General features: G+C 42.3%; 1 protein-coding gene across 1 annotated transcript in view; it reads left to right on the forward strand.

Moving 5' to 3' along the window:
• Window positions 1–15,891, forward strand: part of PLPPR4 (phospholipid phosphatase related 4) — a 40,838-nt gene extending 24,947 nt beyond the window's left edge. The window contains exons 5-7 of the mRNA XM_064147321.1: window positions 4,276–4,333; window positions 6,119–6,292; window positions 10,645–15,891. Coding sequence (XP_064003391.1) covers window positions 4,276–4,333; window positions 6,119–6,292; window positions 10,645–11,982 — 1,570 coding nt within the window. The 3' untranslated portion in view covers window positions 11,983–15,891. The remainder of the gene's footprint in view (window positions 1–4,275; window positions 4,334–6,118; window positions 6,293–10,644) is intronic.
• The last annotated feature ends 465 nt before the right edge of the window (window positions 15,892–16,356 follow it).

The following is a 16,356-nucleotide window of genomic DNA, read 5'->3' on the forward strand; positions in this document are numbered from 1 at the left end:
CAATGTGGTTGATTCTATGATTCTATGACTACAATGTCTGACTGACTCAGCTGCATAACTTCTCTGTGTACCAAATTAATAGACATGAAGCTATGTTACTTCAGTCACATACACTTCTCCAGAACTGCACACTCCTTTCTTGTTCTGTATGGAGCCTCAGACCCTAGCTTCTGTTTTAACTGCATGCTTTGTGGCATTACACTTTAGTCAGTTAAAATATTCTGTATATGTGTTAGGCAGCTTTCCCCTTTTTTTTTGCTTTTCCAAAGTTCATTTCAGTGGTTGGCACATGGGAATCCTGAAGTAATTCACTTTGTATATTCCAGTAGATCTTGTAATCTGTCTCCTTTCACTGGAACAAACCCATTTCACTGGTACTTAAAGACACTCATTTATTTGATGGTTTTGGTTTTAAGTATGTCTAGTGGCCTAAGACTCATAATTGGAACTGATTAATTTGCCATATCTTTTCAATTTAAATAACTTGGTGACAATAATTTTGCTAAAAGGCATAACCAGAATTACTGTATCAGCCTTCACCTCACTGTCTTGTTTCCCCTAAGTATTCACTGTTACCAGGATGCCACTGAAGCCCAATGCTGCCAAGCACTGTCCTGCACCTACCTGGTATCCCAGGGAAATCAATGCAGCTTTACACAGGAGCAGGCAGAAAAATTTTCATCATTTCATTATCATCTCAAACATGGTATCTGCTGCTCTGAATTGACTGCCTGTAGCTGTTCCAAAATCAGCCATCTCTCCTACGTTTAAACATCTTCACTTGCAAACTCAGCTAAATGAATTGTAACATAGTAAGATTATGAACCAGTTTTTGTGTTTCTGCTTCTTTAGGAAGATGACAATATTTTGACATCTCAGACTGATTCCTATCATACAGGATACATTTGGTGATTCTGGCATCTTCCTCAGCTTCTCCTTAATTTGTTTCATTTTCCCCTTACTAAACTGTTGCTTCTTTATGCCTGACTCAACTTTACCGAAGCAATCAGAACTCACTGCTGGTCCAATATGTCCTTCAGTCAGCTACTGCAGCTGGTATAACTTCTCCAGCCCAGGAGCTTTGACTTCAGTAATTTCAGCTTGTAAGGAATTTGTTCTTCTGATATTTCTAATGTGCTTAATTTTTGATTTGTGCTCTCCAGAAACTTCGACTCCAGAAATTTGCCTCTAGACTCCTTTAATGAAAAGTAGAGAAAACACCTAATTATCCAGCTGATTATTGTGCAGCATCTCCAAATAGCCAGTAGTTTGCTTTGATCATTTTTGACTCTATCTTCAAAGAGCCTTTTCAGTGATTTCTGTTCAGATTTCCTGTGAGTTCTCTACCCTCTGTCATTTCTGATGTTCTGACTCAGTATGAGTCTCTCAGAATGACTCTTACCATTGCTTTCTCTCTACAGATCCTCCTGCATGAGCATATAGAGCTCAGGACATGTTTTCTTTGAGGGCTTTGTTCACCTTTTCAATACAGAGCCATAAAAAAGGCTACATACTCTTAGTTTGAATTATTTTCATTTTAGAGGAACAAAAGTACTGCCACTGCTAGGGAGTACACAGAGTGCATTTAGTTTGTGAATGCTGTGCTTGCCATGAAAGCACATGAACAGAAAATGCAAAGCAAATTGACTGCAGCATAGTGACACACCTTGTATAGGATAGAAATGCCATCAAATTAAGGCTAAGTTCTGAGTAATAATAAAGTTCATGAATCAAATCTACATATTAGCTCCACACAGACTGTAACTAGGTGTGTGCCTCAGTGAAAATCTGCAGAAGGTAAACAAGTTGATTAGGCAATATAAACATACACATATTTTTCATGTCTTTATCCTCCTGATGCCAGCCTTGATCTTGTTCTTCAGGGATACTGTTTGTGAAAGGTTTGTTCAGAAGTGGGGGGGGGAAAATAAAGAAGAATAACTTAAATCTGTCTTTAGAGACAAAAAAAGAATTGTGCTGATTTCATCTTGTCCAGTCATGAACCTGCTGCAGCTACGGGCTCAAATTCAGGTCAGTGGTGTGGCATCACACACAATTATATGCACACATTTAACTGCAAATCAATTATTTAGAACTAGCAAGGCAAAAGGCATAAGAAGGAAATTTAGAAAGTAGGCACTGCTGGTTTGCAGAAGATTCCTTTGTCTGAAGTGCTGTGTTTTAGTTGTTGCTAACCTAGCTAACTCAGGTGCTGCTAGCAGAAAGGCTGTCCATGGAGGCCAGGTAGGGTGGCAAAATCTCTCTGTGAAGCTGAACAATTGTTCCAAGTATTTATCCCAAGCTAATCTTTCTCAGGTGTGTGTGTTAGCTCTGGTTACAAGATAAGACATACCCTCCTTCAGCAAGCCAGCACATTATCATTCCCTGCCTTTTAAAGGAGATAAATATACAGAGACAAGCTACTATACATCTTCACTGCATCTTCCTAACTTCTGGAGTTCAGAAGTCATACAATTTTTTTATGGCTTCTACAACCTCTGAACTAGTTGTCTGCTACAGAACAGGTGCTGCTGAATCCACCACCAGCTAGGTTTTTGCTCTGCTGCATAAAAATCTCTCCATCATGTTCCCATTGCTTTTCTTTTGTCTTTGGAGGACTAAAATGAGTCTATAAGAAGTTTTGGGCTTCCTGATTCAAGAGTGACAGGGATCTACTGGAGAGAGTCCAACAGATAGCTACAAGGATGATCAAGAGAGTGGAACATCTCTCCTCTGAAGAAATACTGGGAGCCCTGGGGCTGTTTAGTCTTGGGAAGAAAATGCTGAGACAGGGTCTTATTAATGTCTGTAGATATCTGTGGTGTGGGTGTCAAGGTGCAGGTGACAGTTTCTTCTTGGTGGTGCCCAGTGATAGGACAAGGAACAACATCTCAACATGAGGAGAAACTTCTTTATAATCAGGGTGATGATGCACTGAAGCAGGCTGCCCAGAATGGTTGTGGAGTCTCCTTCTCTGGAGGCTTTCAGAACCCACCTGGATGCATGTGGTCTGCCGTAGGTGATCCTGCTCTGGCAGGGGAGTTGGGCTCAATCTCTAAAGGTCCCTTCCAGCCCCTAACATTCTGTGATTCTAATATTAAAATGTTAGAGGACCTTGTGATAGTTCTTTGTAGCTGCTACTTAAGCGAAACCTCTTTTCTTGATCAGAGAAGTAGAAGCTGTACTGTCACTTCTAATTTTCATATCTGTAGTTTCTGACTCAACACATGCCGTGGAAGTTCCCAGATTTTCAATGGGTGCAGAAGGCCCTCAGCAGTTTCAGAAATACACCTGCTATTGCCTAATGTCTCACACAGTTTGGACATATTCTTATTTATCCTCTTGTTCAGGGCTTGAGGAAGAAGCCTGTTAACTCTTAAAACACCCTCTCCATATTCTTGTGTTCTATTCACTCCAGTCATGTCATAAAGTGCTGGCATTTTAAAAAATAACCTAAAGACATAGCAAAGAAGGATATAGTTTGCTTCTCACTCAGAAGAATGGCAGCCTGTCATTGCCCTATTATTAGAGTGACAAAGGAGGCACATGAAGATGATTAACGTAGTTGAAGGTAGGCCCTGGTCATCAAACTGTTTGAGTCCTTACTTTGAAGAGTCCAAGTGAAGTCAATGAGAATATTCATCTCACCAAGGTTCATGCAATAAATAAGTTGAGTAATTAGGTACTCAATGAAAAAACTCCTATGGACATTATGTACAGAAACAAATGTAGAGGTGTTGCCCTGAATGAAGCAGTCTTTGGACTTTCCCACCATTGCTTTAGGAGACACTTCTCTTAGGACACAAAACATTTCATGCTGAATACTTAGCTTCAAAACAAAGATATTTCATTAACATTGGTCCTTCCTCCAGAATATAGACAAGACATTTAGAAATTACATGTTACTGATTGATCATATATTGCTTAGGAAGTATAAACTGTGGGAGTCCTAGTGGATGGAAGGATGAGCATGAGCCACCAATGTGCTGTGGTGGCCAAGAAGGCTAGAACAGGTTGTCCAAGGGGGTTGTGGAGTCTCCCTCTCTGGAGATATTAAAAACCTGCCTGCATGTGCTCCTGTGTAATCTGGTCTAGATGATCCTGCTCTGGCAGGGAGGGTTGGACTGGATAAGCTTTGGAGGTCCCTTCCAGCCTCTGACATTCTGTGATTCTCTGAAGCTGAAGTGGACTGTACCACCCAGTGTTTTTTTCAAGTGCACAGTAGCACAATATGTTTGAACTGAGAAGCCTAATTTGAGTCTTCTTCCTTGGCAGAAAATCATTCCCTTCTCAACATGCTACCCTGGCAGCCTTTGCAGCAGTGTACATTTCGGTGAGTAACCAACTTTGTTCATTTTCATTTACACAAGACAAAAGTCAGAAAGTCATTTGCTGTATATTGTACTGTGATGTGTTGCCTGGATGTTCTGGATGGGTAGAAGTTTTTATCCTCCCACTCTGAAAGCAAAATATAACTACTAACAGATGAAGTAAAACCAGTTCTATTAAGAATACAGAACAGCTTCAGTTGCTTCAATTCCTTTGTTGAGAATCAACAGTAAGTGTAATGTTAAAGTATTTTATCCCTCATATTATTAACATATAAAATGCAGTGCTTATCAGTCAACCAGTGTGATATTTGGACTTAACATTCACATTAACCTTTATGTAGTCTGCCTCTTCTTTATTGCTGTCTTCACTCAACTTGCTTCTTTTAAGATTGAGGCAATAAAGATTGAGCATTTATGTGATGGAGTTTGGTTTGACCTCTATAGAATTGCAGCATGGATGAACTGGCACAATCACTCCCAGGTGCCCCTGCAAAGCAAGGGAGTAAAAGCTGTTGGTAACTAGCAGGGAATGGCAAGATATGCTGAAGCTCTTAAAGCTGTCTTTCCACACATCTGACCCATGACATTTATTCAGCATAGGTTGAATGCTCATCTGAGTGACCATTTAGCTGAGGTTTTACTTGGGGGGGGGGGGGGGGGGGGGGGAGGAAAGGCAATTCCATCACTTGTGCTCTAAAAATCACAGGAGGACAACAATAATTATTAATCAAGTTAGAATTTGAATTGTGCACATACTAGCAGCTGACCAATATTTATTCTGTCCAGGGAAAGCCCAAAATCTGGAATAATACTGATGAGCAACCTCCACTTCATTTTTGTGACCTCCCTGGCTTGTGTCCCCCAGTTGAGAAGTGTCTCTGACACATCTGGTCATAGCTTTTTGTGATAGTTTGGGATCTTACCCGCCCCCCACACTTTTGGAATTGCCCCAGCTAACTCAGAAAGGCCTCCAGGAATATAAATGAAGCTATTTATTTTACAGCAGCAAATACACAAGCAGCTATTTACAATATATACAGTTATATACAGAAATATACAAAGGATAAACAATACGGAAGCACTACTCCCCTCCCAGAAACCTGAGTCCCCAGGAGGGGCTCTCAAACCACCCCAACACCTCCCCTTGCCCTCTCAACCTTACTCCAGTTCTCAGAAAGAAGAGAGGTGCAGCCAGGAGGGTTAGGGAGCAAGGTTAGTGGCAGCAAGGTTAATGAGATGCAGCTTCGTCAAAGCCCAGAAGCAAAGTGAGAGACAAAATGGAGAATGCTATCAAATGTTTACTTCTTCTTCCCAGAGTTCTCAGCGTGACTGTGAGAGAAGAGACAACCATGTTTACCTTTTCACTGCCCATTATCTAGTTATTTTACCAAAACATTCCAGCTTGCTTCAAACTAGCACACTTTTATTAGAACAGGTTACTGCTTTTATCTGTCAGGACATCTGCCTTCTGTATTTCATAAGTGCTGGCTCCTTAGTCAGATTTACAGAACATTTTGACTCTGACTGTGAACAGTACTTAGGCATAAAATCCTTGGTGTTAACAAGCAATGCTGCCTGTGCTTTTGGAAATCCATTCCTTGTGATCTCACATTACTTCATACAATTTTAGCAGGCTGTAAAATCAAATGCAAGTAATTGTCTTCAGTATTCCTGTGTAATAGTGGTCTACATGTGAAAGAAATATTGAATGCAAGAAATTACTATCTTCTCAGGTGAATTTTAAGTTTCTTTAACTGCTTATTAATTTCTCTCTTTTTTTCCCCAAGATGTACTTCAATTCTACATTAACAGACTCCTCAAAACTTCTGAAACCACTCTTGGTCTTTGCATTTATCATCTGTGGAATTATATGTGGCCTGACTCGGATCACCCAGTATAAGAATCATCCAGTTGATGTTTACTGTGGCTTTCTCATAGGAGGAGGAATTGCTCTCTATTTGGTAAATATATATTAATGTAGTTCATTTTTAGCAAATGAAACTGGGAAGGCTGTAATTAAGAGTACTGGGAGGTTTTTATGGAAACCTTTCACCATGGTCACATGAAAAATATAGTCCCAAAGTGTTGATGATGGTGATGTTATGGCTAATTTCTTTAAGGAATCAATAGAAAAATGCAAATACACATTTCAGTTTAAAGTGCCATTACCATGCACAAAGTGTATCATCTGGCACATGATGTGCTTCATTAAATGCATAAAGATGCTCATCTTTTCTCCTCCACATTTACAAGCAAGGAAAAATATTGGATTCATTGGTATTTGTTGCCAGCCTTAGAATCACAGAATCATAGAATCAACCAGATTGGAAGAGACCTCCAAGATCATCCAGTCCAACCTATCCCCCAGCCCTATCCAATCAACTAGACCATGGCACTAAGTGTCTCATCCAGTCTTTTCTTGAAGACCTCCAGGGACGGTGACTCCACCACCTCCCCGGGCAGCCCATTCCAATGGGAAATCACTCTCTCTGTGAAGAACTTCCTCCTAATATCCAGCCTATACCTACCCTGGCACAACTTGAGACTGTGTCCCCTTGTTCTATTGCTGGTTACCTGGGAGAAGAGGCCACCCCCCACCTGGCTACAATGCCCCTTCAGGTAGTTGTAGACAGCAATGAGATCACCCCTGAGCCTCCTCTTCTGCAGGCTAAACAACCCCAGCTCCCTCAGCCTCTCCTCATAGGATTTGTGCTCCAGGCCCCTCACCAGCTTTGTTGCCCTTCTCTGGACATGTTCCAGCACCTTAACATCTTTCTTGAATTGAGGGGCCCAGAACTGGACACAGCACTCAAGGTGTGGCCTGACCAGTGCTGAGTACAGGGGCAGAATAACCTCCCTTGTCCTACTGGCCACACTGTTCCTGATGCAGGCCAGGATGCCATTGGCTCTCTTGGCCACCTGGGCACATTGCTGACTCATCTTCAGCTTACTATCTATCAGTACCCCTAGGTCCCTTTCCTCCTGGCTGTTCTCCAGCCACTCAGTCCCCAGCCTATAGTGCTGCTTGGGGTTGTTGTGGCCGAAGTGCAGAACCCTTCACTTGGCCTTGTTAAATCTCATCCCATTGGCCTCTGCCCACCCATCCAGCCTGTCCAGGTCCCTCTGCAGGGCTCTCCTACCTTCCAACAGATCAACACCTGCTCCCAGCTTGGTGTCATCTGCAAACTTACTGATGCTGGACTCAATCCCCTTGTCCAGGTCATCAATAAAGATATTGAACAGGACTGGGCCCAGCACTGATCCTTGGGGAACACCACTAGTGACTGGCTGCCAACTGGATGTGGCACCATTCACCACCACTCTCTGGGCTCTGCCATCCAGCCAGTTCTTGATCCAGCACAGAGTGAATCTGTCCAAACCATGAGCTGCCAGCTTGGCTAGGAGCTTCTTGTGGCATACAGTGTCAAAGGCTCTGCTGAAGTCCAGGTAGACTACATCCACAGCCTTCCCCACATTCACCAGGCGGGTAACCTGATCATAAAACGAGATCAGGTTGGTGAGGCAGGACCTGCCCTTCCTAAACTCATGCTGGCTGGGCCTGATCCCTTGGCCATCCTGTAGGTGCTTTGTGATGGCACCCAAGATTACCTGTTCCATGACCTTGCCTGGCACTGAGGTCAGGCTGACAGATCTGTAGTTTTCTGGCTCCTCCTTATGACCCTTCTTGTGAATGGGTATCACATTGGCCAGCTTCCAGTCTTCAGGGACCTCTCCAGTGAGCCAGGACTGCTGATAAATGATGGAGAGTGGCTTGGCCAGCTCATCTGCCAGCTCTCTCAGCATCCTAGGGTGGATCCCATCCAGTCCCATGGACTTGTGAGGATCCAAATGACGCAGCAGGTCCCTTACTGCTTCCTCATGGATTAGAGGGGGACTGTACTGGTCCCTGACTCCATCCACCACTTCAGGAGTCCAGTTGTCCTGGAGACAACCTGTCCCACTGTTGAAGATTGAGGCAAAGAAGGTTTTAAGCACCTCTGCCTTTTCCTCATCCTTTGTCACTATGTTCCCCTCTCTATCTAATAAGGACTGGAGGTTGTCCTTGGCCCTTCTCTTGCCATTCATATATTTAAAGAAACACTTTTTATTTTCCTTGACAGCTGTGCCCAGCCTGAGCTCCAAGTGGGCTTTTGCCTCTCTAATTTTTCCTTAGTTTATATTGCCAGTGTTGGCTTTATGGCCTCAAAAAGATGCCTGAACTAACATGCAGCATCTCAGATGATTGAATTGCTGAACCTGCAAGAAATCAGTATTACACCCCTGGGATTCTTTGAACCTCTTGGGGAGATTTGCAGGGGAAATAGAAGGCCTAAGCTGGGTTATTTCTATGCCTTTCCTCTGTACTGAGTTGAAATGTATGGAACCCCTTGGAAGGGTCTTCTAAGGCTATATGTAGGATAGGCCTGTACCTGTCAGTATTGGGTTTGGCTGAGACACAGTTAATTCTGCCCACAGCATCTTTGTAGTGCTGTGTTTTGCAGTGGTAGCTGGAAGGGTGTGGATAGCACACCAGTATTTTGGCTATGGCTGAGCAGTGCTTGTGCAGCACTAAGGCTTTGCTTTCCAATGTGCCCCATCCCCCAACAGTAGACTGAGGGATGGGCAAGATCTTGGAAGGGCACACATCTAGGACAGCTGACCCAAACTGACCAAAGTTTGATGTCAGTTCAAATTTAAAAGCTAAGGGGACGAAAGAAGGGAGGATGGGGGCAGTTGTTGGTGGTGCTTGTCCTCCAGAACAATCGTTGTGTGTGTGTAAGCTCTGCTTCCTGGGAAGCAGCCGGACAGTGTTTGCTGATGGGAAGTAAGGAATATTTTATGTTTGCTTTTGCTTCCAGGTGCAGCCTCTGCTTTCACTCCACCTTATCAAATTGCTTCTATCTTGAATCACAGGCCTCTTGTTATTTTTTCCCTCTCCCCTGTCCATCTGAGAAGAGGGAGGGGGGTAGAGTGGCTTTGGCGGGCATCTATCCCTCAGCCAGGGCTGAGCCACTGCACTCATCAAGCATTTGCTTTTGCTTGCTGTTTTCACGACTGAAAGCTGTTCAGCACAGCAACCCGGGTGACTGTGAGCATTCAAGAACATCTACTAACAACATTTTTAGTGTTCCAGTGTGGAAAGTTGAACAGAAGAATCTTAACAGCCAGTGGGAAGTTTCTGATCCTTAAGAATCTTTCCAGTGATGAATTTTAATATAATACTAAAAAGAGTTAACATCCTCCCCTCCTTTTTTCTGTCATAAGATAATCTAAGGTACATACAAATGTGATCTACCAAGGTGACTGGGGGTTGGGAACTGGCTTTCACGCTGGCAGAAGAATGAAACCAGTATAGATAACAGAACCCAACAAGCTACTAAAGTCTGTTTCTTAAATTGAACTGTGAGCATAAAGGCACTGCCTTGAGAGTATTATTTCACATTATTAACCTGTTGTAAACTGTTGTTCCCATGTTTGAAATCCACAAGCAAGTCTGCTCTTTATTAAGTCTTCTCCATACACTGTTGCATGACAAAATACCACAGAAAGCACATTGTCCTGGTTACCCAGTAGTCAGTAAATCTGCCCTGAAAACTACACACCGATAAGAAGGGGAGGGAAAATAATGTGAAACTACAAATAACTCCAGAAGGAGCACAAAGAATGAGTAACCAAACGATTTAGTTGGGCATTGGACCCTTTCATGGAATATGACAGCATTTTACAGTGAGTTTGCTGAATAAGAAAGTGTTGTATAATTAAATCTTGCTGCAGTTCTAGGCAGCTTGGAAAGGAATTGATTTCAAGTTGAGAAACTGCTCTCTGGTGTGGATATGGTATTACACATTTATTATGCAGCAGAAAGGGCAGAAGTGTAGAGCAGAGAACAACTCGAACTGTAACAAAAGTCAGTAAATCAGAGCAGGCAGCAGTGTACCTGTAAAATAGCTTTGCCTGGAGGACTGCAAACCCTTTGTTATTTTTGTAGTGAAACACTCTTTCTTCAGCTCTGTTTTATAAGATGAAGAAAACTGAAGGAGCTTAAGTATTTTCCTCAACTATTTATTGCATAAACTGTATGCCCTGGTTACCCTGCTGGACTACTTCATCCATATCTAGGTGTACCAGAGTGGGGACAGAAGTCGGAATAGGAAGGTACTGGTGAGGAAAAGGAAGTGAACATACCCTATCAGTTAAGCTGGACTAGTTCTATCACCCAATATTTACTTGAAGTCAGAAGAATATAAGTAAAATACCTTTCAATGTCTTTCTTTTCCATAACTGCTTGTTAATGCTTTTGTTCAAATATCAGGGCCTGTATGCCGTGGGGAACTTCTTACCAAGTGATGAGAATGTGTTTCACCAAAATTTTCACAGAGAACCTCTAAGGTCTTTGACAGACCTCAGTCAAGATGCCAACAGAATCCTGCCAGGTAAAAATGGTAGCAGCAGTGACAGCATTGTCTCTCACCGCCCAGGAAGCATCCTGAATAGAAACCACAGAGATTCAGGATCTCTGACCAATCTCAAGAGAGCAAATGCCGATGTAGAAATAATAACACCACGAAGCCCAATGGGAAAGGAAAATATGGTTACCTTCAGCAACACTCTGCCAAGAGTCAACACACCATCCTTGGAAGATCCAGCAAGACGAAATGCAACCATACATGCGTCAATGGATTCTGCCCGTTCCAAACAGCTGCTTTCCCAGTGGAAGAACAAGAACGAAAGCCGAAAGTTGTCACTGCAGGTGATAGAGACTGAATCTGGCCAGTCGCCACCGAGGGCTATCGAAATGAGATCAAGCTCAGAACCGTCCAGAGTGGGTGTAAATGGTGACCATCACGGCCCAACTAGCCAGTACCTGAAAATTCAACCTGGCAGTGTTCCGGGTTGTAATAACTCAGGTCTTTCCAGTGGGCCAAGGGTCTCTATTCAGTCACGTCCTGGCTCATCCCAGCTAGTACATATTCCTGAAGAGACTCAGGAGAATGTTAACACGTCTCCAAAAAGTAGTTCAGCTAGGGCTAAATGGCTGAAAGCTGCTGAGAAGAGTGTTGCCTGTAGAAGTAATAGTCAGCCAAGAATCATGCAAGTGATAGCCATGTCTAAGCAGCAGGGAGTGCTTCAGGGTGGTCCAAAAGGTTCAGAGGGAAGCACAGTTACCTGTACAGGAGCCATCAGATACAAAACCTTGACAGACCATGAGCCAAGTAGCATTGTCAGAGTCGAAGCCCATCCAGAAAATAACAGACCTGTAATTCAGATGCCATCAGAAGGTGAAGGAAGTGGGTCATGGAAATGGAAAGGTCCTGAGAAAATTACCCTTCGTCAGACATATGAGCTAAATGATCTTAACAGAGACTCTGAGAGCTGTGACTCCTTAAAAGACAGTTATGGGTCAGGTGACAGAAAAAGGAGCAACATAGATAACAGCGAGCATCACCATCATGGAATCACTACAATAAGAGTAACACCAGTGGAGGGAAGTGAGATTGGCTCAGAGACCCTGTCCATCTCTTCTAGCCGTGACTCAACCCTTCGAAGAAAAGGTAATATCATTTTAATTCCTGAGAGAGGGAGCAGTCCAGAGAACACCAGAAACATCTTCTATAAAGGTACATCCCCAACACGAGCATACAAGGAATGAGAGGAGACATAGCAGCTGGTCCGTACCACCACACTGAAACGCATCGTGACACATCTGCTCTCTTCGCTTTGAGCTGATATTTACCTTCCATGTGCCAGATTCTTGACCAGCAGCCCAAAATGATGTTGATCACTGCTGATGTGCAATGTGTGTGAACCTGTGGAAAGCATGTGGTGGTGGGAAAAGCACAATGCCAGAACCTAACTAATGTGAAATATTTTCATGTGACTTGTTTCTTCAGACTCTGAACTGTTTAGCTGAGTGTGATGATGTCAATCAACAGGATGGTCTTGAACACAGACATTTTATTCTCTGAATGTGCCAACTTTCTATTTTATTTATACTTGTGTCCAAAGTCAACTGGATTTTTCCTCAGCAATGGCTGTCCCCGTGGTATATATTCACCTTTGCAGAATTTGCACCAAATCTTTCCTACAGGATGGTGCTGCTGATAACTTCCCATGTTTGTAGGCCTTACGTACTTACAAGACTCTGCAAACACATGACATTGTTGATGTGCAGTTACTTTAAAAAGTAGTGTTGCTAATACTATGATGATGCTGGCTGCATTCATTTAGTGTAGGAAATATTTACAGCTTTGTTATAGTGGATCCATCACATTCAAAGATTGCAAAGGTTTTGTGTAGTTCTTTAAGATGTCTGGTCTACTGCAAAAACAACAACAAAAAAAAAGTGTGGGTGCCATTACAGTACAATGGAGTATCTCTATTTGGAATAGTTTTGCTGCTGCCGCTCAACTTTTGTTAAACAACAGGTGCTACTAATGAAGAGGCTGCTTCTTAGTGGGTTAACTTGTAGAGATGTTGTCAATTACATTTTTTAAGGGGTCTTTTGAAATACTACCAGTCATTCAGATTTTACATCGTTAAACCTCTTATTCTGTCCTTCAGCAACCCTCTCGGTTTTTTCCTATTATTTTCCATATAATGCAGGTTTTTAACCAGTAACTGCAAGATGTGCCATGAGTAAGAAAAAAAACCCAACAGCCACTTCCCTGACCAGGTTGCAAGAAGTGATTAATATCATATCTCACACTTAGAAGCAGTCATTCACCTCGCCTGCTTAGTATGCCACAAGAATAATCACAAGTTTCACTCCAGTCACCATCACTGAGGGAATTTGTGCTTCACTTTAAGAATGGAATGCCTTGGTATTGCAGAATCACTGGATGAGTGTTGCATTGTGCCACTACTGTTCACCTCCCTTCAGACAGAGCCTCCTTAAACGTTGTATTTTTTCCTACCACTGCCACTTAAGAATAGGGAGGGTCTCTGAACCTGAGAGTACACAAATTATTGTAGTAAACTGAACTCTAAATATAACAAAATGCCTAGCCTGACAGAAACCTCCATTGGAAAACTGGTGAAAGGATAAGCTCTGAAAGGAATAAGCATATCATGTTCTGGGCATGCTGGAAGAAATGCCTTATTACACTTGGTTCTGACTTAAATAATTTAAACCATTTAATTTAAGCTGCATCTAGTTCTGGTGTCTCCAGCATAAGAAGGTCACAGAGCTGCTAGAGTGAGTCCAGAGGCTGGAGCACCTCTGCTATGAGGCAGGCTGAGGGAGCTGGGCTTATTCAGCCTGGAGGACCTTAGAGATGCTTTCCATTTCCTGAAGGGATCCTACAGAGGGACTTTTCATGAGCATGTCTTGCAACAGGCCAAGGTGGAATGGTTTGAAGCTGAGGGAGAGCAGGGTTAGACAGGATCTTAGGGAGAAGTTCTTCAGTACAAGGGTGTCACCACCCAGGGACCCAGGTTGCCCAGGGAGGTTGTGGCTGCCTCCTCTCTGGGGATGTTCAAGGCCAGGTTGGATGAGACCTTGAGTACTCAAGTCTAGCTGAGAGGCATCCCTGCCCATGGGAGGGAGGTTGGAGTAGGTGATCTGAGGTCACTTCCAAATTTAAGCCATTCCATGATATTGAATGCTGGGGACAGTGCTCACCCACTGCACCTTCTCATTCCTCCTCCACTATTTCCACCTCAAAGAAAACTACAAGACACCACCCAGATCCACTGCTTGGAGGGGAAGGGAATGGCTTAGCAACCCCCACATTGAATAAGCAGTAGCAGATGAGGTCTGTTCTCTGACTTTTTGAGAGGAATGGTTTGCTTTAAGTCCTCTTCTGTTGTAGTGTATCAGAGAGACAGATCCACACTACATGGTTGGAATCTATCTACAGACTCACCTCCAGAGAACTCAGAGAAAAAGCTCACTCTACCCCAGCCAAGTAGGAGGTAGAAAGAAGAATCATCCCATCCCAAGAAGACAGCACAACACACAGAGACCAAAAAAACCCCAAAACCCACCTAACCAAAAATGACCCACACAAGTAAACCTTTAAACAAAACCAAAATCCTAAACCCAACCCCAATCCTAAGTGATTCCAGAAGTCTGAGAGTGGTGTTTGCTAATCTGTATAGAAGAAAAGATTCAGAGTCAAAGGAAAGGTTTATTAGCTTTCCAGTTAATACCAGTGTTACAGACTTAGCTGAGTGCTGTCAGCCAAACCTGTCAAGCAATGCTTCTCCCTCCTGCCTATCACCCACTGCTGTGGTTCCTATGGCAAGGACCACACTTTTCCTGATGATAATAGAAGACTACCCCAGCATACATTTGATGACTGGGAGGATTGCACAGGTTAGATCCTAGGAAGCTAAGCAGTAGGGTTGCAGCATACTGTGTATGTTAAAGGCACAGTATGCTGAAGACACATTTCAAGGCATATTACCTGAGAAAAATAGGTGCTGGGGAGGCAATTTTTTAAAGAAATATATTCTCAGACTCTACAAGTCAGGTTTTGGGTTGCTTTTACATGTTTTTGGGTTTTTGAAGGGTGAATCTCTAGTCTTTGGTATTTAATACACAATTTTGTACATGATTCCTAAGAATCACAAATGCTTGGGTTGTGGTGAATAAACCTCTTTGGATTTCATTTAGTCTAGGTACATGATAAAGCAGGTAAGGATTAGCTTTAAAGGAATGGGTGAGACACAGTTGTCACTGTAGGCCTAATGGTGTATCAATGCAGGGAAAGAAGATGCAATCATTTGTTAGTTTGTAAGGGCAGGGAAAAAGAACATAAGGAAATGAACCTGGAAATAATGCAGAAATAGAATGGAGAAAAATGGCAATAAAGAAAAGATTAGAAAAATGTTCCCTCTGGCAATTCACATGTTTGGGGAACAGCAGGATTCCTAGTGGGAGTGTTTGTTCTTTATTCCTTGGCTTTAATCAGATCTATTATATTGGCATATGTGTTGCTTTTATTACTGTCAAACTTGCTGCACTATTTCGAGTGCAGTGTGGTATTTTTCCTAAGGTTTCCTATTTCTTAACAAAAGATTTTAAAGCTCTTGTGTAATCATTGGAAATGTGTTCATTACATAAATGTTGATATATTCTTTTTTACTCAAAAGTGCCAAAGGCTACTGTTTTTAATAATGGCTTATCAAATTATGTTAAAGAGCAGAAGTGTAAAAATTGGAGTGCAGACCTCTGCATGTATATTTGATAAGGAGCCTTTTGTAAAATTATTCTTTGTTTACATTCCACTGATACCTTAATTTAGAATTAAGTAAACTAACAGGTGACATCTTAGTGTTCTGATTTTCTTACTTGCTAATGAGCACGAATCTCTTTGTTAGGCTGTGCTTTACTGAGAAAAAGGAAATACTCAAAAATTAAATACGTTTTTAAATTAAAATTCTCTATATAAAGTATTGTGTTTAATAAAATGTTATGCAATGTTTTCAGATGGAGAAGAAAATAATTTGTAAATTGCTATAAATGTATTTTGTTAAATAAGTACAGATCAGTGCTGCTGTGTGCATTTATTGTGCAAACATCATGAAAATAAAAATAAAAATAAAATTCCAGTCATCTCTGTGGTGAAACAAAGTCTCATTCACCCCCAAATTATTTGTCAGTGTTAAGTGTTTCATTACATGTAAAATCAGTCATCAATGGGAATCCTCCAAACTATGTGTATTTGTAAGCAGTTACAGGGAACAACATCTAGACAAGTTTCTCCAAAAGGTGAACTTGCCATAAAAGAAAGGAAGTAAATTGGGAACTTCCAGACCTTGTGAGGAAAGGCCACTTACATTCCTAAGCCCCTAGTGTAGTGCCTCTAAACCTTGGCTAGTGTTACGTAGAGCTGCTGCACATAGTGATGCCCATCTTGGATTTGTAAATGAGAACAGGGCAGATGCCAAGAAAGCAGAGAAAAAGGGCTCTCCCCAGCAGGGGAGAAAGTCAGGATGCAGGAATCATCAGGTGACATACACATACTTAGAAATTTTATGTGTGTGGCAGCACATTACCCAAAACAGTCTTATCTAGAAG

The sequence above is a fragment of the Pogoniulus pusillus genome, chromosome 8 (assembly GCF_015220805.1).
Source record: "Pogoniulus pusillus isolate bPogPus1 chromosome 8, bPogPus1.pri, whole genome shotgun sequence".
NCBI classification, from domain to species: domain Eukaryota; kingdom Metazoa; phylum Chordata; class Aves; order Piciformes; family Lybiidae; genus Pogoniulus; species Pogoniulus pusillus.